A 21,617-nucleotide genomic window follows, 5' to 3' on the forward strand; every position below is an offset into this window, starting at 1 on the left:
GGTGCCTTGCAAAAAACCCTTATTTTGCTGCAAACACCAGCTCTCAGAGTTTGTGCCAGAGTTTCTGCTGGGGGCACAGAAGCCCTTGCTTTGTTACATTATCAAGCGATCAAAAAATCTGCAGCCACCTGGGGCAAAAAATTCACAACTGAGGCATACAATAGACTGCTTAAAACCAGGGAGCAAAGGCCAGGGATAGAGTTTCTCTGGGAAATCAGAGCATTCAAAAGCGCTGGCATATAGTAGGGAATTTAGAAAGCTACAGATACGCCCAGGCCAGGAAGCATGCTTATTAGGGACGGGAGAACACCTTAAGCTTTTCCCACTGGATGAATAAGCTCAGTGGCAGCAGGAAGTGAAGGCTGAGGCAGAATTGTAAATGGTCTGGCTAAGTGTTAAGGAAGGACCTAAGCATAGAGCCATAAAGAATGGAAAAGGAATACAAACCATGACTTCAATCAAGAACAGCCAACCTTGAGAAAGAGGGAGAATATAATTTCCAGAGTTACCACATTATAATATGCAAGTGTCCAGTTTTCAACAACAAAAAGTCACACAGCATACAAAGAAACACTAAAGTATGGCCCATTCAGAGGAAATAAACTGACGGAAGCATCCTTGAGGAAGCCCAAATGTTGGATTAGAAAACCACTTTAAATCACCTGTCTTAAATATGCCCAAAGAGCTAATGGAAACTATGGACAAAGAACTAAAGGAAATCAGGAAAACAATGTTATGAACAAAATAAGAATATCAATTAAAGAGAGAGTAATTATCAACAGAAGTGAAACAAAAACCCTGGAACTTAAAAATACAGTGATTGAAATGAAAACTTCACTAGGGGATTCAACAGCAGACTTGAGCAAGCAGGAAAAAGATCAGTGAACTTAGTAAGATGTTAAAGAAAAAATGTTGCCTGCCATATCAGTAAACAAAGGATGCTGCAGCCATCAAGCCATCACAGTACAGCTGCCCAGAAGGTGAACCCTGAGGGAACTGAGGATAGAAAGAGGATGCCCACCCTGTAACAGTCAGCGTCTACAGCCACCCCAATGATTCACCCAGAGTAGACTCAGGATAAGCAAGCACAGGATACTGGCCCCAGAAAGCTGAGGTGTATATCAAAGGAATGATTTCAATGAGCCCAGACTCTTGCATCTTCCCATTCATAGAACAGCGCTAAATTCCTCGAGATGACTGGTTTTCCCTAGTTAACAGTGATCTTTTGATGTTCCGACTACCTGGCCTTTGTTGCAAAAACTCCTACTATCCTGGTTCCTCCCTTACCTCTTCGGAGCAGTTCCTTAGAGCTATCTGAGAGGCTGTCTCCTGGGCTTAAGTTCTCAGTTTTGTCGCCAAATAAAACTTAATTCTCAACTTTTAGGTTGTGCTTTTTTCTTTTTTGCAGTTGACAAAGATAATTATCCTATCAGACAATAACGCCCAATCTAGAAAACAGTGCTACCACTTGGAATGTCTACTAAGTGCTTCATTTTATCCTTAGCCATTAATTTATAAGGCGCCAGGTTGAGAGGAGTCAGGTCGCTTGCCTTAGGTCACAGGGCAGCTTGACTGTGGCCTCAGCTCCTAACCACAGACCCCTGTGCTGCTCCCTCTAAAGGCAGAGGCTGCCACCTGAGGGCACAGGAGGGGAATGTGCCATGCAAAGCAAATGGTAATTATGCTATAATTACATAAGTTATCCCTTTGACCCCAGGTCAGGTCAGAAGGAAGCTGGCTCATTTTCAACTTTATCTCTCATAATACTAGTATGTAGTGTTGAGGAAAAGGAAGGGATATTTCCTTTTAACTGCTTAAATGTGTTTAGCCAACAACTGAAGATATTTAAATGTTGAGCACTCTTCTCTCTATTTTCATGGCACTAACTTGAACCTTTGAGAGAGGAAATTTTGGAAGGAAAATAAAAGGAACAAAGCACATAGAGTCTTAGCATAGGAACTACATAACCATGTATTCAAATTTATTTCTGATCCATTTTCCAAACTTATGGCCAAGATACGCATGAGCATATGCAGGTGATTTGAGGAATTTAGTTGTGCAATGGCTCAAAGAATCATAATATGAAATTACAGCAATGAAGGCATTTTTTTCATTCAATGTCAATATAAAGAAGGAAAGACATCAAAATAGCCACAACTTTATTTTAGGCAGCGTTTTGAAAATTACTATTAATACCTCAGGACTGTTTTGGGGGATGGGACTCAAACAAGGATGAAAGACCACTACTTTCACTAGCTAAATCACTCATATTTTAAGCGTTTTAGTAGGAATGTGCCATCATAGGAGACTCTGACATATAAACATTCAAAAGATTATCCTTATTTTCTTCTCATATGCCACAAAGGGCACTTTTCTTGAGTGGAAAGAACAGCACTTCTTACAGCTTGTTTGCTTTGCTGAGCCCTTAAAGAAGCAGAGCTCTAATTATTCGTTAGGAAATTTAATGAGCCACACTAAGCCAATGTCTAGCTCTACAAGCTTACGTGATTATTTAAGCACCTCTACCTCCAGCCAGACTGTCCTGAACTCAAAAACCATTATTTATTTTCTCCTTTCATATAAAAGGCTCACTTAGTTAGGATACACATTTGTCTGAGTATCCTAAACTCAATATTTAGATTTTATATACAGCAGATCTGAAAAAGCATTTCAAGAAATGAACCTCACGAAACTCCAAGGGAATTTAACAAACGCATGCCCGTGAGAGCTCCCATAGGCTTTTTAAGGGCAGAGTCTGAGAAATGGGGAGTGACTGCTAATAGGTAAGGGATTTCTTTTTGTGGTGATGAAAATGTTCTAAAACTGACTGTGGCAATGATTGCACAGCTTTGTGAATATACTAAAAATCACTGAACTGCTGTATACTTTAAATGTATGAGTGAATTATATAGTATGTGAATTATATCTCAATCAAGCTGTTAAAAATTTATTGGTTTCAACTATACTTCAATAAAAAATTAAAAAATATTATTGATTCATTTTCATTCGTTTTTAGGACATTTACCTAAAGCTACACCAGATTTAACCACAGTGAAAACTTGATGCAATGCAGCTTGAAACCCTGCTCCATTCTCTTAAGAAAAAAAATTCTTGTAAGATAATGACAACTGGACTTTTCCTGGGGACAAGTTCCAGGTTTTAGCAGGTTTACAGAAATGCTGCTTCCAGAAAACCAGTAACTAATGATGTCCCCTAACACTATTGCTCCACTTTTTTTCCCCTAGTACTAGCTTTTGGATACATGAAAAATTACTACAAATTAAACTAGGTAAGCATAACAGTGAATAAATTCACCTTAATGTATGTTTCAAAAAAACTGTTGAGAGGGTACCCACCTACAAAAAACTTATTTCTGGTTTGGAATTGAATATCATGTTTTATATGTCATTTCATTTCACATTTGAGAAGCTACTCTATTATTAGAAAAGTACTTATCTGCTAATTTTGTGAAACTTTATTTACTTAGTATCTTAGAATTAAATAGTAAAGAGTAAATATGCCCATAGATCTCTAACCATAAACTCTGTGCATTTTTAGTTTTGACATGAAGAATGGATTAGCAAGAAACAAGATGGGAGACATCTTTAGGGGGCTTTTGCAGTACTCCAGCTAAAGATGATGATTAAAAACAAAAATGTACCAATGCACCGCTTATACATGAAAAACTCTATAGATACACTGGAGGTGAATCACCAAATTTTAATTGAGTTTAGACTATACCATCTCTATTCAGAAATCTGAGAAATTCACAGCTCAGAAAGGAGTTTTATAGATATATGTAGATGAACATCATCATTACACAGATGAGGAAACTAAAGTACAGAATGGTTAAGTGTCACCAAGTGACCCAGGACCAGAAGTAAGATTTGAACTTAGGTTGTACAACTCCTAATTCAGTTTTCTTACACTCTTAAACTCATTTTATTAAAGATATATAAAATAACTTTTTGAATAATCTGTATAAAGGCTGTCCCTAACTTTTGTAAGTCATATATTTCAAATGCATAAGGGGACAGTAATTTTACACATATCTGCTCACTGATAATCACTAAATAACTTGAAATTATATCATCACACCTAGGGTAACTGGAATAGGTCATGGAAAGAAGAAATAAAAGGAGCCATGAATCCTGAAGCTATGATTGACCCTTATATATATGCAACTAGGTGTCAGTTCTTAAAAACATCACTAGATCAGATTAGAAAGGAACAGTCAAATAGCACTGGAATTATGGTTACTGAATAAATCAATTTATATACAGATAGCACTGTATATATCATCTGTTTACAATTAGTTCTTTTAAGAAAATGCTTTCACTTCTCTTGTCAAAAATTTTTTTAATTTGCTTTGAGTCTACTAAGGAAAAGCAAAGAAAAAGGGATCCATTAATTGGAAAGCCAAATGAGTTTAATGAGTTACATTAAAAAGTTATCAAATTGCCCGATTGAATAAACAAGGATTGATTTGTAGAAACCAGGAAGTTTCATATTTTACTCCAAATAAACAAATACAAATAAAAAATAGGATATGGACAGACTGGCTATGTTTCTAATCAGCCAAAGAAGCAGAAGAGAAGAGACACTCCATTTTGTTCACTAGAGCAGCTGTTTGTGTGCGTAAAGTGGTGCTACACTAAAGAGTCCCAGTCTAGGGTGTCAAGAACTCTCTAGAGACAAATGGTTTTGATCAAAAATAACGAGAGGCTGCCTTTTCCCAAGCGTGCCCTGTGACTCAGGCAAAAAAGTCCACAGCTCCAAATTTTAACTGCCAAATTATAAGCCAGATGAGAAATACTCTGATTTACTTTGTAACCAAAGTAATATAAAGCTAGATGTCTTATTCAACATTGTTAGATGATGTATATTAATACATGTTAATGTTTACCACTCACCTACTAAGTGAGATGGAAAGATCCTATAAAGAGGTTGAGTAAGATTGTACTAGCCCATAAACTCACAGGGTAGAAATCAAAGCCAAAGTGATGAAAGAAGGAAACTTTTAAGGTTGATATTGGTAGAAAATGGTCTAATATATAAAGGAAGGAGGCTATATATATATATATTTAAAGCACCTAGTGAGAAGACAGGTACAAAGAATGTCAATTTCAGCACACTTATTACATCAGAGTGCTGGGAACAGCCATAAAGAAGTGGTTAAATACTTTATGGTACACCCATATAATGGAACACTATAGAGACATACGTCACATGCACAGCATACCACACAGATGTATCTGTATGTGCTATCACAGAACTAGCTCTGGAATATATTAAGAGAAGAAAAGCAAGAAGCAGGACAATACACACAGTATGGGATGGGAAGACTTTATTCTTAAACAATAGTATAAATAATTTTTTAAAAATACCTTGTGGTATCTTCTTAACAGTGCCTTTTTTGCTTCTTGAACTTTTTCCAGGTATTTTTTGGTCCTTTCTCAAGAAGGCCTGTCCATCTTTGGGGCCTTCACAAGCAGTGTTTTCCAAGTTCTCACCTGCAGCCACCTCACAGCTTGATGTGCAGCTTTCATTATTGTTGAGACTGTCCGGCTCAAACGCTTCAGGTTTACCCATTGCACTGTCACTGCTGGTCAGAAGCTCATGCCCATCACCATCAAGTTGATTTTCATTTTCATCTGATGCAGAGGGCAAGCATGTTACAGTACTTTCCACGCCATCACCAGGATGACATCCAACTTGTGGTTCTATCTGCAGATTATATGTAGGAGTTTCACTGTCATCCATTAGAGCATCTTTTGTTGAACCGTTTAAGTTTCATTAAAGTCCTTCAATGTCTACAATGACAAAAAGAAAAAAACATTCATTTTTTAAACTCTGGATTTTCGGGGATCTTTGATTTTCCTCTTCTCCTGGGTTGTTCTACTGTAAGTAGGGAAGAGAGAAATGACTAAGGCTCATTTCTACTACTTCTATCCCACTTACAACCCTACCCCACCTCACCTAGTTCTTGCTTGAATACAATGGTTCTAAACCCTGGCTGTATGTTTATTGCCTATGCAGCTTGTCAAATTTCTATCATAGACCTCTGAAATCTAAATCTCTGGGGATCGAGCCCAAACACTGACATATTTTTTGAAGTTCTCTAGATTATTCTAATGTGCATCACGTTGGGACCACTGCCTTGAAGAAAGAAATTAATGGTTATCTGCTAAATTAAAGGTTGTCTGCTAAAACCAATCACTCATGTTATCCCTGGACACTTAACAAACAAGTGAAAGTTACTTGTGTAAGTCGTTATATGGCCAAACAGCAGCAATATTTACAAATGAAAACATTTAAAAATAGTTTTAAAATAAAATTTTTAAAAAGTATATGGGGGAAAATTCAGGTAGCATATATTTATACTATATTCTCATTACATCCTTCCTAAAAATAAGCCCTGAAAAGTACCTTAGGATTGTCAACAGATTCCTTTTATACAATTAAAAAAAAAAAAAAAAGAGGGCCATGATTAACTCTAGGCTATTTAGTTTAAGACTTGGAAAAAAATCTGTCTACTCCAAGAATCCTTCTAACATTTTAAAGATATACAAAATAGATTTTAAGCCTTGTATCAGTCATGTTTTACCCCCTCTTCTCATCCAAAAGTATATTACATTTTAAGAAAAATCATGCCAGCCAGATTTAGATATTTTTATGCTTGCCAAGTATTACTTTGGATTTGAATGAAATATAATATTTCAGCAATTTTGAGAAAAACTCAGTGATAAAGAATTTTGTAAATTCTTCAAACTAATAAAAAGAAATGTTTATTTGCTCTTTAGAAAGTCAGTAAATATATATAAATAAATATATATTTAAGTAAAGTAAAATTTTTTTAAAAACAGGAAAACAAAGTATAAAACAAAACATGAGCTCTACACTGATTGTATCACATGATTTCAACTATTTTGCAAGTGGAGTATTTTATTTGATTCAGGCATAAAAGTACTGCTTGTCAAATATAAAAATATCTAAATCTGGCTGGTATCATTTTCCTTAAAATATATACTACATAGCTCCACTAAGAAGTATGTAATATGAAAAGTAAAATGATTTAACTTGACTAGAATAACTTAGTTTAGACCTAAATGAATTCTAACTAGAGTATAATTTTTAATTGAAAAGTAATTATTATTATTTTTATAAATTTATTTATTTAATTTATTTTTGGCTGCATTGGGTCTTCGTTGCTGCGCGCAGGCTTTCTCTAGTTGCGGCGAGCAGGGGCTACTCTTCATTGCGGTGCGCAGGCTTCTCATTGTGGTGGCCTCTCTTGTTGCGGAGCACGGGCTCTAGGCGCACGGGCTTCAGTAGTTGTGGCACACAGGCTCAGTAGGTGTGTCTCATGGGCTCTAGAGTGCTGGCTCAGTAGTTGTGGCACACGGGCTTAGTTGCTCCATGGCATGTGAGATCTTCCCAGACCAGGGCTCGAACCCGTGTCCCCTGCATTGGCAGGAGGATTCTTAACCACTGTGCCACCAGGGAAGTCCCAGTAATTATTATTTTAATAAAGTGTCTTCAAGATCTCTCTCATGAGAGAATCCAAATTCAAATGAGACTTTAAAAGTACATGTGGCTAATATGGTGGAAACACCCCAAATGTTCACTGACGGATGAAGAGAGAAGCAAAGTGTGATATATTCACACAATGGAATATTATTCTGCCATAAAAAGGAATGAAGTTCTGATACATGCCACAACATGGATGACCCTTGAAAACATTAAGCCAGACGCAAACGGATAAATACTGTATGATTCTACTTATGTGTAATTTTATAATAGGCAAATTCATAGAAATAGAAACTAGATTAGAGGGGCTGAGGGCAGGGGAGGGAGTTACAGCTTAATGGTTACAGAGATTGGTTACAGCTTAATGGTTACAGGGGTGACGGTTACACAACAGTGTCAATGTAATCAACGCCACTGAATTGTATACTTAAAAATGGTTAAAATGGCATATTTTCTGTCACATATTTTTTATCACAATAAAAAGTGAAAATTTTATGTGGCTATGTAGGAAAAATGTCAGTCCTTAAAACTGGCAACAGCCTCGGTTGTTTTCTGATTTAAATAACCAAATTATTTTCTAGCATGTATTTGCAGTTGAAAATATAAAGGTTTTACTTTTATCTGAAAGAGACACAGAGATCTCATGCCAAGGGGGAAGGAAGAAAGCAATCCACAGAGCCCCAAACAATAAGAGTCGCCTCTTGTTGAGTCTCTGTTATGTATTAGAAGCCGTGCCAGGCACTTCACACACCTTATTTCTAATTCTCCAAACAAGCCTACATGGGAGGTGCTCATACTGTGTTTTAGATGAAGACTCTGAGGCTTGGAGAGGCAAAAATAACTTGTTTAAAATCATATTCTTGGAAAGAAGTGGAACTGGATCTGAAACCAGGTCTTCCTGATTAGAATCCTGTGCAGTTCAGCATAATAGCCGAGAACACAGGCAGACCAAGGGTCAACTTCTGGCTCTGCCATTTAACAAACTGTGTGGTGACCTTAGGCAAGTTACCTAGCATCTCCAAGCTTTAATTTTCTCTTTGTGAAAATAGAGAACTGTAATGCTTACCTCGAAGAGTCATTTGTGAGGCTTAGACAATATGGCAGGTAAAACAGTTAGCAGAGTACTTGGCCCACAGTAAATGCTCAAGAAAAGTTAGCCATTATTATTGCCCAAGAAATCTTACAGACTGGCCTTGAACACCAGTAGGTTTATTCAAGCAGCTCTGTAGCCTTACTGAAGGTTCAGAAACAGAGCTTTTCTAGACCTCCTGGAAATAATTAGGTTCCTGATGATAGACTAATGTTAACCAGCATCATTTGAGAATGCTGAAGTATTAATTTATGATAGGGATATCTCAGCAAGTTCCTCGAATATTTAATGATCTGTTCTGTGCACCATTTCAGATGATGAGGATGTCTAGAAATTAGTGATTAAGCGATTTCCCTGGTGGTCCAGTGGGTAAGACTCCGTGCTCCCAATGCAGGGGGCCCGGGTTCCATCCCTGGTCGGGGAACCAGATCTCACACGCATGCTGCAACTAAGAGTCCGAATGCTGCAATGAAGAAGCCCTCATGCCACAACTAAACAGGCCGCAACGAAGATCCCATGTGTTGCAACTACGACCCGGCCCAGCCAAATAAATAAATAAATATTTAAGAAAAAAAAAATTAGTGATTAAGCCTCCTTGGTGAGTATAAAATTACAGATCACACTTCGCAACTTTAATGAGTGTCATGTACCAGTTAAACTCTTCAGACCGATACTCTTATTCAATTCTCACAATTACTCTAGCAGATGGGTAATTTTTAGTCCTATTATACTAATGAAGAAACCAAGTCTCATATCTCATCAAGGGTCAGCTAGTAAGTTCAGAAATAGAACATGGATCAGTTGTGATCTTGAGGCCATACTCTCAACAATTATGCTTTATGGACAATGGGGTAAAAGTATCAATAACTTAAAGAATATTTCACTCCAGCTGTGTATACCTCAGTGAAGAATCTCTACCCTACAACACAGGACACATCTCTAATAAACATGAAGTTCAAGTTCCTGGAAGTTCTCTCTATCCCTGGGAATTGCTAGATCCAAACAATATACAATTTCTTAAAATAACCCACCTTCTTCTGTTGAGAACTATTTTTTAAAAAAGACATACTAATATACTATTTATGTTAAATATCTATTACCAGTAAAGTAGGTCTTCCTTTCTTTGGGCCTCAAGACATTTTGCCTCCTATTATTTTGTGACGACGTAATTAGTTTAATTCTCAAAAGGCTACTTTGTAAACTACTTTCTAATACTAATACTTATAGGTGTGAATCTGTAATTGTTCTTAATAGACACTGACCAATTCTTCATGGCTTGGCTCAAAAGTCACTCCAATTTGTCTTCCCTGACTTCTCCATTCCAAAAGACATGATGCATTCCTCTATGGCACTCTGTACCACGCATAGAGTCCCTCCCAAACACAACTCTCTGCACTGTATATATCTGCATATGTGTCCTACCAGATTTAAGCCATTTGAATACCCATAACTCCAGCCACAGATAATTTTTATTCTTCACAATGTCTAGCTCTGGGCCTTATACTTATTATATATATGAAGGAGTGGAGGGCTTATTTTCTACAGTTTCTGTCTTCAAAGGAGAAAGGCACATGGATTTCTATACACTCCTCTGCCCCTACTCTGAGAGGTAAAGGAAACTATTATACAATATTTGGCTTCTATCTGCATTCCTAACACATTTCAATTGGAACACTTTAACTTAAGCAGTAGGATAATATTCTTAATGGGATTTCAAATTAGTACAGGCCTACTGCTTTTGGAAACAGTTATAAGGAAATACTATTTTTGGAAACAGTTATAAGCAAATACTATTTTTGTCTTCTTCCTCCTCTTTCTTTTCCTTCAATGCTATAACAACAGCATTTAAAAAGGTTCTTCTTCACGTACACCTGTATCTCGCTATATGAAAGCACCTAGGCAAGAGAAAAATCATAGGGAGAAAGAAGCCCCAGTTGATACATAGTATTTTTAAATATGCCCTAACATTATATGGGACCTGGAGGTTAGAAGTACAGTAGAAAAGGCATTCTAAGTTATTTGCTATATCTAAGCTGTACGTCTATTCTATGAGTCCCTATGGCTGTACCAATTCTCACAAAAAGAAACAGCGAGGGCTTCCCTGGTGCCACAGCGGTTAAGAATCCGCCTGCCAATGCAGGGGACACGGGTTCGAGCCCTGGTCTGGGAAGATCCCACATGCCGAGGAGCAACTAAGCCTGTGTGACACAACTATTGAGCCTGCGCTCTAGAGCCCGTGAGCCACAACTACTGAACTCACGTGCCACAACTACTGAAGCCTGCACGCCTAGAGCCTGTGCTCCGCAACAAGAGAAGCCACCGTGATGAGAAGCCTGCACACCTCAAGGAAGAGTAGCCCCTGCTCGCCGCCACTAGAGAAAGCCCACACGCAGCAATGAAGACCCAACACAGCCAAAAAATAAAATAAATAAATTTTTTTAAAAAAGAATGAAAAAGAACAGCGACACAGTACAATCATTGCACAACACTGACTCGGGCATATTTTGCCTTTCAAAAGCATGATAGTAAGTGCTGCCCAAGTTTCCAGCCTCTTGTGGCAAAATAGCATACCAAATATGTACATTGTATAAAAGTTATTTGACATGTTGACTTAGTACACTGAAGAATTTCAAGCAAACTATTCAAGCTGAAGAATCTCAAGCAAACTATTCAAGTAAGGCTCATACAAAAGTTGAAAAACAAAACTTTGAGGAAGAACATTTAAATATAATAAAGTAACAGACTAACAAAGAGAAATCTACATTTTGTCAAAAAAATAATCTCACTCCCAGGTATGATCTGACTTCATTTTTGATACATCTTAATGCATTATCTGGTGAGATTAAACATCAGGTGCTATTGAAATTAAAAAATTAATTTATAGGAATGGTTAAATATATAATATTACTCAATTATTTTATTAAAATGCTTTAAGAAGATTCTGAGTGCCATTTTTCTGTAATCCAAGTAAATTAGGCCTAAATACTATACTTTTACCTTCAAAAGAAGCCAAGATTCTTAAGAATTAAGATGCAACCCCAAGTTTAAATTTGATGACTTATAGTCAACCCAAAATTTAGAAGAAGTTACCAAATAACGTATTCTATTAACCCTAAATTCAAATCTGGCTACTCACAGTTAACTCAGAATTGAGGAAGAAAGTCACCACACTCATATGTTGTGTTTATGATGGTAACTACATATCACTTTACATTTCGTCATCTTACTCACTTGATATGTCCCAATACTACTTATATCTCATTGCTAAATCTATAGTTTTCTGTGATGAATGCTTTGTTTAGACATATGTACCTGTAGGCAATATTCAGTATACCAGCAATAAAAAGCATGCCCCAGAAGAATGATTCTCAAAAATTTTGCAGCCCAAAATAAACAATTCATTTTTCATTGAAATCATGTACATACAAAATACGTATACATAACTGAAACAAAGATTTCTCAAAACTAAACACACATGAAGCACTCTGATACATTCTCCATTCTATTCAATACTATTTCTTATTTTCTTTAAATGCTGATCAAGGTCTACTAGGTAGATTTCATACCTCACTAATGAGCATTGACCACAGCAATAAGGCAGTTTCTAGGAATTAACAGTCTCATCCTAAGGACCACCAACTGAGCACTAGAGAAGTTTGTAATTATCTCCAAATTTTTTTCTGAAAATGATGCAGATCATATGAAACTCGGACATAAACTTCACTTAACATATTATCCCCCAAATCTCAATAAAATAATTTTTGCTAATTTATATCACTGACCTCACATTAAAATTTAGCTAAAATACTATGCTTGATTCAGGGTCCCTTAGTTGATATCTTTGGTTGTCAGCTATATTCTATATCTATGCTAACCAATATGGTAGCCACTAACCACATATGGCTCCTGAGTACTTGAAATATGAACAGTGAGACTGGGGAACTGAATTTTTACTTTTATTTAATTTTAATTAATTTAAATTCTAAAACGTATTGATTCAGTTATTGAAAAACTTATGCATGTTTGAAACAAATTGGGTATGTGAACCTGCTTTTTCACCTAAATTTTAGGAAATTTAAATATAGATCAAGCATTTCCAACAAAAAATGTGTCCAAATTGAGATGTGCTATATTTGCAAAATAAACACCATATTTCAAAGACTTATTAGGAATAGAAAGAATATAAAAATAATAGGCCTTTAATAATTTTAAATATTGATTACAAGTTAAAATAATATTTTGATCTAACGGATTAAACAAACCCTATTATTAAAATTAATCTCACCTTTTAAAACCCTTTTTTAATGTGGTTACTAGAAAACAAAATTCTATATATGGCTCACATTCTATTTCTATCAGACAATGTTGCTCTCCATTATACTGCTTTGATAGTGCCACTGTAGCCAAAGTCCTGGCTCATAGTGAATCACTCCATTCAGGATTCTTTCTTGCTAATACTAGTTAGGCTGTCGACATTTCCCGGGTATAGACGTTATTATTACTATAATTAAATAAGGTAAACACCTAATGAAAGAAATAGATACTAAAAGTTTAAAAAATTAATTTGTAAGTACTTGTTTATATCTTATTTTCTGGATCATGTCGTCCCCCTCTTTAGGTACTTTGCCATATTCAAATTATTCCTGGTACTTCAGAAATGTTAAATGGTAATTATAACTAGTAAAATGGCCTTATAGAAATCTTTCTAAATAGTTTAATTTCTATATAATACTATGTACAAAAGTAAGCCAGATTGTTTTAGTATTTCTTTAGTAAGAATAAAAAACACAATTTCACAATAAGGGATTTACTCTTAATTAAAAAAAACGGTCATAGAAAATGTCTTAAGGAGGAGGATAAAAATATAACAAAGTATATAGATGCAAACTATTACATATAGAATGGATAAACAACAAGGTCCTATACTACTATATACTACAGGGAACTATATTCAATATCCTGAGATAAACCATAATGGAAAAGAATATAAAAAGAGTATAATAGTAACTCTGTGTAACTAACTGAAAAAAATGCTTGTGTTGCTACTATAATTTCGTATGCTGTGATTTGCCCACCCTTTATCTTCAAGTGATACATAAGTTGTTAATTTCTAGGAGCATTTGAGTCATAAAGTCAGTAGACAAAATTTATAATTAATGATTGTTAAATGAAAAAATTGTATAAAAATAAAATAGAATATAAAAAAGAATGTATATATGTGTATAACTGAGTCACTTTGCTATATAGCAGAAATTAACACAACATTGTAAATCAACTATACTTCAATTTAAAAAATTTGTTAAATCATAAAAATGCAACAAAGTATACAACACAACTACAAGAATACAAAAAAGAAAAACAAGAAAAATAATCAATTACTGTAAAATGTGAAGGTAATGATTCTAAGGGAGAATACAACAAACATGGATTTTACTTATGCAGAGAAAGTACTCTTAAAATATAAAGGAACTCACAAACCATGTGACTCATAAACCCAAAACAACCTTGGGGCAGGTAAGTTGAATAAAAGGAAGCATAATTTGTTTCATTTTCTTCAATCCTCCCTTTCATAATGGGACTCAGTTCAAGATAGCTTACACATCAACAAAGACTTTAAGTTCAAAATCCATTACATAAATGGAAATGACATGTCAAAAGCCTCAGTGGGGGTATATCCAAGCAGTGCAAAGATAAATAGAGTCATCTCTCTCCTCTTTTTCCTCTCTCTTATATACAGACATATATAAATTTTACTTAAAGAAAAAACAGAAAAGTAAACCTCTAAAATAGTGTGAATGCAAGGACATCTTCAGGCATCCAGACACATGTATTTTTAGCAATAATTTCTAACAATTTTTTCATTTAACAATCATTAATTATAAATTTTGCCTACTTCAGGGTGACTGACTTTATGATTCAAATGCTCCTAGAAATTAACAACTTCTCTCACTTGAAGATAAAGGGTGGGCAAATCACAGCATATGAAATTACAGTAGCAACACAAGCATTTTTTTCAGTTAGTTCCACAGAGTTAATACCACATGCATTGAGAGAACCACATTTTAGGGGAAGGAGTCATTTCACTAGGGTCATGCATAAGCTATGTTTTTTTGGTTTTAAATACTGCTTTGTTGTAAAACTGATTGCAACCATACTTTGAAGCCACAACCAACAGAATCTAAGAACTTGAAAATACTTTTTAGTTCAGACCATAACTTTTAAAATACTTTTAAAACAAAAACTATGTTTACTATTACATATATACTATATATCTTCATGGAAACTGTCTTAATAATTTTTAAACTTTGAGCACTTTGCTATACAACTAGTAACATAAGGCAATCTATCTACACTTTAATTATTAAATATACAAAAGAATCTATATATTTTGTTTTAAAATGATAATTCTTGCTAATATAGTGGCAAGAGCAAACTGTTCATTAGAACCTTCCCTTAAGAGGCCTGACCAAATAGCATTATCTGAATAAAATGCTAATTATTAACAGTAGTCAAGTTATTGAATATTTACTATCAGGCAGTATTTCAGTCATATATAATATATATGTGAATTTATGAATTTAAAATAATTTAAATTTATAAATTTAATATATAAAATTTAATGTTCACACAGGTCCTACAAAGCAGTTCTATAATTACATCCATATTATAGAGAAGGAAACAGCAACAAAAAGATTCAATAAATAGGCCAAGGTCACAGAGCTAGTACATGACAAAGTCAGGATTCAAACTCAAAGAACCTGACTCCACAGCCTATACCCTTGACCACTATAATCATTTTTACATTAATTTAAAAAATCAACTATATTCATGTATATTTTGTAAACACCAAATTGCTAGCCCTAAGGAGACAGCAACATGAAAAATTTCTAGTGTCTTGAAATGTTTTTCAGATTATAGAGTTTAGAAAATAGGTTGAGGCAAAATAAAATAAAACCCACCAATAAGACTATTTACTTAATGTAATTTCTAAATGTGATGAACTCATTTCTTTAGGATTACACATTAATCTATATCATATCCCCATTAGAGACCATCATTAAGAATTTGACATGTTCCCTTGTACACACAGAATAATTTCTACTAGGCTGATCACAAGTATTTACTGAACCAACATCACAGCTAAAGGGAATAAAGTACAAGAGTCTTCATACTTTGATAGTATACCCCTGATGAGCAAAGAAATTGCACACATACCCACTATATGCATATTTGTTCATAACCTATATGAATGTATACTGGATATATATATATACACACATACACACACACACACACACACACACACTCATTTTTGAACATGTGCAAAAACATATTAAGAAAAGATGAAAGGGACTTCCCTCGCAGTCAAGTGGGTAAGACTCTGTGCTCCCAATGCAAGGGGCCCAGGTTTGATCCCTGGTTGGGGAACTAGATCCCGCATGCATGCTACAACTAAGAGTTCTCATGCTGCAACTAAGAAGTCTGCGTGCCACGACTAAGAAGCCTGAATGCCACAACTAAGAGTCTGCATGCCGCAACTAAGAGTCTGCATGCCGCAACTAAGAAGCCTGCATGCTGCAACTAAGATGCCTGCATGCCACGACTAAGAAACCCACATGCTGCAACTAAGAGCCTGCATGCCGCAACTAAACATCCTGAATGCCGCAACAAAGATCCTGCATGCTGCAACTAAGACCCCACGCAGCCAAAATAAAATAAAACAATAAAAATAAAAATTTTTTGAAAAGAAAAGATGAATGAGTTCTACTTCTGGGAAGTGCAGACTAGCTCGTTTCAGACAAACCCTCCTGTTGATAGCAGTTAGAGAAGCTGGCAGAGAGCTTCAATTTGGAAGCCAAAAAAGCTGAGCAGAGCCTTTAGCAGACTTACAGAGCTGGCACAAACAATGGGGTTTAGGACTTGCCAAGAAGAAGCGAGCCTTAGGCTTTCAAGTGGGACCAAAAACGGCTACTCCCCAGAAGAAACAGTGAGTCTGAAATAGACCAACCTTCACAGGGACTAAAGCCCAGTAGAATGATCTTCATTTCTGGTTGAATTAAGATGATCTGCCCTAACTTGGTTGCCTGCCAGCAACATGAATAAATCTCCTCTGGAAGAAGAAATCCAACAAAGGCTCAAATTACCTCCACAAATTTTCATCTATAAAGCCTGTAATATAATCCAAAATAACCAGGCATACAAGAGATCAAAACGTGACCAAAAAAACTGGGAGGAAATGCAGTGAGCAGAAGCAGGTTCACAAGAAATTCATATACTGGAGTTAACTTAAAGAAACTTTAAAACAACTATTATTAAAATGTTCAAGGACTTAAATGAATAGGTGAGAAAATTTCAAAAGAATTGACAATATAGCGACAAAAGCAAATAGTTTATTTTGCTTTTTAATCAAATCACTATATTTGAATTTTTAAAAATCCAAATGAGTATTCTAGATCTAAAAAATACAATAACTGAAATTACTCTAGAACTGGAACTCAAGGGTAAATTTATTAATTTCTAAAAGATTTTAGAATGAAGAAACGAGTATAACTTTTGAACTCATGCAAAATGGTGTCTAATAACAAGAAAAAAGTTGAAAAATGTGACATGAAAAACATAAAAAACATGGAGGGGAGTACAAACAGAGAGTTTTAGAATGTGTTCAAACTTAAGTTGTTGTCAACTAAAATAGACTATCGTAAGTAGAAGCTGTTATATGGAAGCCACATGATAACCACCAAGCAAAAACCTATAACAGATACATAAAAGATAATGAGAAAGGAATCTAAGCACACCCACTAAAGAAAGCCATCAAACCACAAAGGGAGAAAGCAAGAGAAGAAGAAAAAAATCAGAGGAACTACGAAACAGTCAAAAAACAATGAACAAACTGGCAGTAAATACATACCTATCAATAACTACTTTAAATGTGAATAGAATAAATTCTCCAATCAAAAGACAGAGAATGGCTGAGTGGATAAAAAAAGCAAAACTCATCTATATGCTGTCTACAAGAGACTCACTTCAGACAAAGGTCCTAAACAAACTGAAAATGAAAGAATAGGAAAAAATATTCACTGCAAATGGAAACCAAAAGAAAGTTGAGATAGCTATACTTACATCAGAAAAACTAGACTTTAAAACAAAGACTGTAATAAAAGAAGGGCATTATACATTGATAAAGGAGTAATACAACAAGAATATAAGGAATTTGTAAATGTTTATGCATCCAGCATAGGAGCACCTAAACATTTAAAGCAAATACTAACAGACCTAAATGGAGAAACATATAGCAATACAATAATAACAGTAGAGAAATTTAATAACCCAATTACATCAATGGATAGATCATCCAAAAACATCATCTTTAAATAAGATGTTAGGTCAGATAGACTTAACAGATATATAAAGAACATTTCATCCAAAAGCAACAGACAGGGCTTCCCTGGTGGCTCAGTGGCTAAGAATTCGCCTGCCAATGCAAGGGACACGGGTTTGAACCCTGGACCCGGAAGATCCCACATGCAGTGGAGCAACTAAGCCCACGCACCACAACTACTGAGCCCACGCACCTAGAGCCCATGCTCCGCAACAAGAGAAGCCACGGCAATGAGAAGCCTGTACACTGCAACAAAGAACAGCCCTGCTCACTGCAACTAGATAAAGCCCACGTGCAGCAACAAAGACCCAATAAAGCCAAAAATTAATTAATTAATTAATAAAAAAAAGAACAAAAGCAACAGACTCACATTCTTCTTGAGTACACATGGAACATTCTCCAGGACAGATCATATGGTAGGCCACAAAAAGTCTTAACAAATTAAAAAAGGCTGAAATCATCTCAAACACCTTTTCCAACTATGGTGGTATGACACTAGAAATCAATTATGAGAAGAAAATTCACAAATATGTGGAGAGGAAACAACATGCTACTGAAAAACCAATGGATCCACAAAGAAACCAAGAGTGAAATTCAAAAATACCTTGAGACAAACAAAAATGGAAATACAACATATCAAAACTTATAAGACACAGCAAAAGCAGTTCTAAGAGGGAAGTTCATAATGATAAATGCCACCTCAAGAAACTGGAAACATGTCAAACAAATAAACTAACTTTACATCTGAAGGGAAAAAAAGGACAAATGAAGCCCAAAATTAGTAGAAGAAAGGAAATAACAAAGATCAGAGCAGAAATAAATGAAATAGAGACTAGAAAAATAATAGAAAAGATCAATGAAACCAAGAGCTGGTTCTTTGAAAAGATAAACTAAACTGAGAAACCTTTAGCTTGCCTCACCAACAAAAAAAGAGGACTCAAATAAAATCAGAAATGAAACAGGAAACATTATGACTGACACCACAAAAATACAAAGAATCCTAAGAGACTACTATAAACAGCTGTAAACCAACAAACTGGACAACCTAGAAGAAATGAATACATTCCTAGAAACATACAACTTTCCAAGACCAAATCAGGAAAAACTGAAAATCAATTAGTAATAAGATTTACTGATCAGTAACTTAAAACCTCCCAACAAACAGAAGTCCAAAAGCAGACAGCTTTACTAGTGAATTCTACCTAACATTCAAAGAATCATTACCAATCCTTCTCAAATTCTTCTAAAAAATACAAGGGGAGGGAACAGTTCCAAACTCATTTTATGAGGCCAGCATTACCCTGATACCAAAACCAGACAAGGATAACACAAGAAAAGTAAATCACAGGCCAATATCCCTGACGAACATAGATGAAAAGTACTCAACTAAATATTAGCAAATTGGACTCGACCTTACATTAAGAGGATCTCACACCATGCATAATCAAGTGGGACTTATCCCAGGAATGCAAGGATGGTTCAACATCCACAAATCAATTACGTGATACACCACATTAACAAAATGAAGACTAAAAATCATATGACCATCTCAATGGATGCTGAAGATGCATTTGACAAAATTCAACATCATTTTATGATAAAAACTCTCCACAAAGTGGGTATGAAGGGAACATACCTCAACATAATAAAGACTGTATATGACAAGGCCACAGCTAACATCATACTCAATGAAAAGCTGAAAGCTTTCCTTCGAAGACTAGGAACAAAACAAGGATGCCCACTCTCCCCACTTTCATTGAGCATAGTATTGGAATTCCTATCCAAGCAAGAAAAAAAATAAAAGGCATCCAACTTGGAAAGGAAGAAATAAAATTGACACTCTTTGCAGATTACACATGATACCACATACAGAAAATCTTTAAGACTCCACCACAAAAATTGTTAGAACTAATAAATGAATACAGTTGCAGGATACAAAATTAATAGGCAAAAATCTGTTTCTATACACTAATCATGAACTATCAGAAAGATAAATTAAGAAAATCCCATTTACAACGGCATCAAAAAGAATAAAATGCCCCAAAATAAATTTAACCAAGGAGGTGAAAGACCTATACACTGAAAATTGTAAGACACAGAGAAAAGAAATTGAAGAAGACACAAATAAAGACATTCTGTGCTCACGGACTGGAATAATTAATATTGTTAAAATGGCCATACTACTCAAGGCTGTCTATAGATTCAATGCAATCCTTATCAAAATTCCAATGTCATTTTTCCAGAAATAGAAAAAACAATTCTAAAATTTGTATGGAACCACAGAAGACTCCAAATAGCCAAAGCAATCTTGAGAAAGAACAAAGCTGGAGGCACCATGCTCCCTGATTTCAAACTATATTAGAAAGCTACAGTAATCAAAGTAGTATGGTATTAGCATAAACACAGACACAGAAATCTATAGAACAAAATAGAGAACCCAGAAATAAACCCATGCGCACATTTATTTATGACAAAGTAGCCAAGAATACACAATGGGGAAAGGACCGTCTCTTCAATTAATGGTTTTGGGAAAACTGGACAGCCACATGCAAAAGAAAAAAATTAGACCACTATCTTACATCATACACAAAAATTAACTCAAAATGGATTAACTCTTGAATGTAAGACCTGAAACCATAAAATTCCTACAAGAAAACATAGGCAATAAGCTCCCTGACATCAGTCATGGTAATGATTTTTCAGACAACTGGGACTACATCAAACTTAAAAGCTTCTACACAGCAAAGGAAACCATCAACAAAATGAAAGGCAACCTACTGAATGAGAGAAAAAAATCTGCAAATCATATATCTCCGATGAGAGGTTAATTTCCAAAATACATAAAGAATTCACACAACTTAATAGCAAAATAATCCAATTTAAAAATGAGCAAAGGATCTGGATAGACATTTTTTCTAAAGACATACAGATGGCCAAGAGGAACGTGAAAAGATGCTCAATATCACTAATCATCAGAGAAATGCAAATCAAAATCACGAGATACCACCTCACACCTGTCACAATGGCTATTAGCAAAAAGATAAGAAATAACATGTGTTGGTGAGGATATGGAGATAAGTGAACCCTGTGCACTGTTGGTGGGAATGTAAATTGGTACAGTCACTATGGAAAACAGTAAAGAGGTTGCTAAAAAATAAAAAATAGAGTTACCATGTGATCCAGCAATCCCACTTCCAGGTATTTATCCAAAGAAAACAAAATCACAACCGTCAGAAGATAACCGCAACCCCATGTTCACTGCAGCATTATTTACATTAGTCAAGACTTGGAAACAACCTAAGTGCTCATCAACAGATGAACAGATAAAGAAAATGTGTGTACACACACAGACACACACAATGAAATATTATTCAACCATTTTTACTTTTTTTTATTTTTTATTTTTTTTTTTAAATTTATTTATGGCTGTGTTGGGTCTTCGCTTCTGTGCGAGGGCTTTCCCTAGTTGCGGCAAGCGGGGTCCACTCCTCATCGCGGTGCGCGGGCCTCTCACTATCGCGGCCTCTCCCGTTGCGGAGCACAGGCTCCAGACGCGCAGGCTCAGTAGTTGTGGCACACGGGCCCAGCCGCCTCGCGGCATGCGGGATCCTCCCGGAA

At 35.5% G+C, this 21,617-nt stretch overlaps 1 protein-coding gene across 1 annotated transcript in view; it reads right to left on the reverse strand.

Annotated features, from left to right (window-relative positions):
• CNST (consortin, connexin sorting protein) overlaps positions 1-21,617 on the reverse strand; it is a 115,658-nt gene that overhangs the window by 70,181 nt on the left and 23,860 nt on the right. The window contains exon 2 of the mRNA XM_082833474.1: positions 5,388-5,813. Coding sequence (XP_082689600.1) covers positions 5,388-5,763 — 376 coding nt within the window. The 5' untranslated portion in view covers positions 5,764-5,813. The remainder of the gene's footprint in view (positions 1-5,387; positions 5,814-21,617) is intronic.

The sequence above is a fragment of the Leucopleurus acutus genome (assembly GCF_964270905.1).
Source record: "Leucopleurus acutus genome assembly, chromosome: 2".
Classification (NCBI taxonomy): domain Eukaryota; kingdom Metazoa; phylum Chordata; class Mammalia; order Artiodactyla; family Delphinidae; genus Leucopleurus; species Leucopleurus acutus.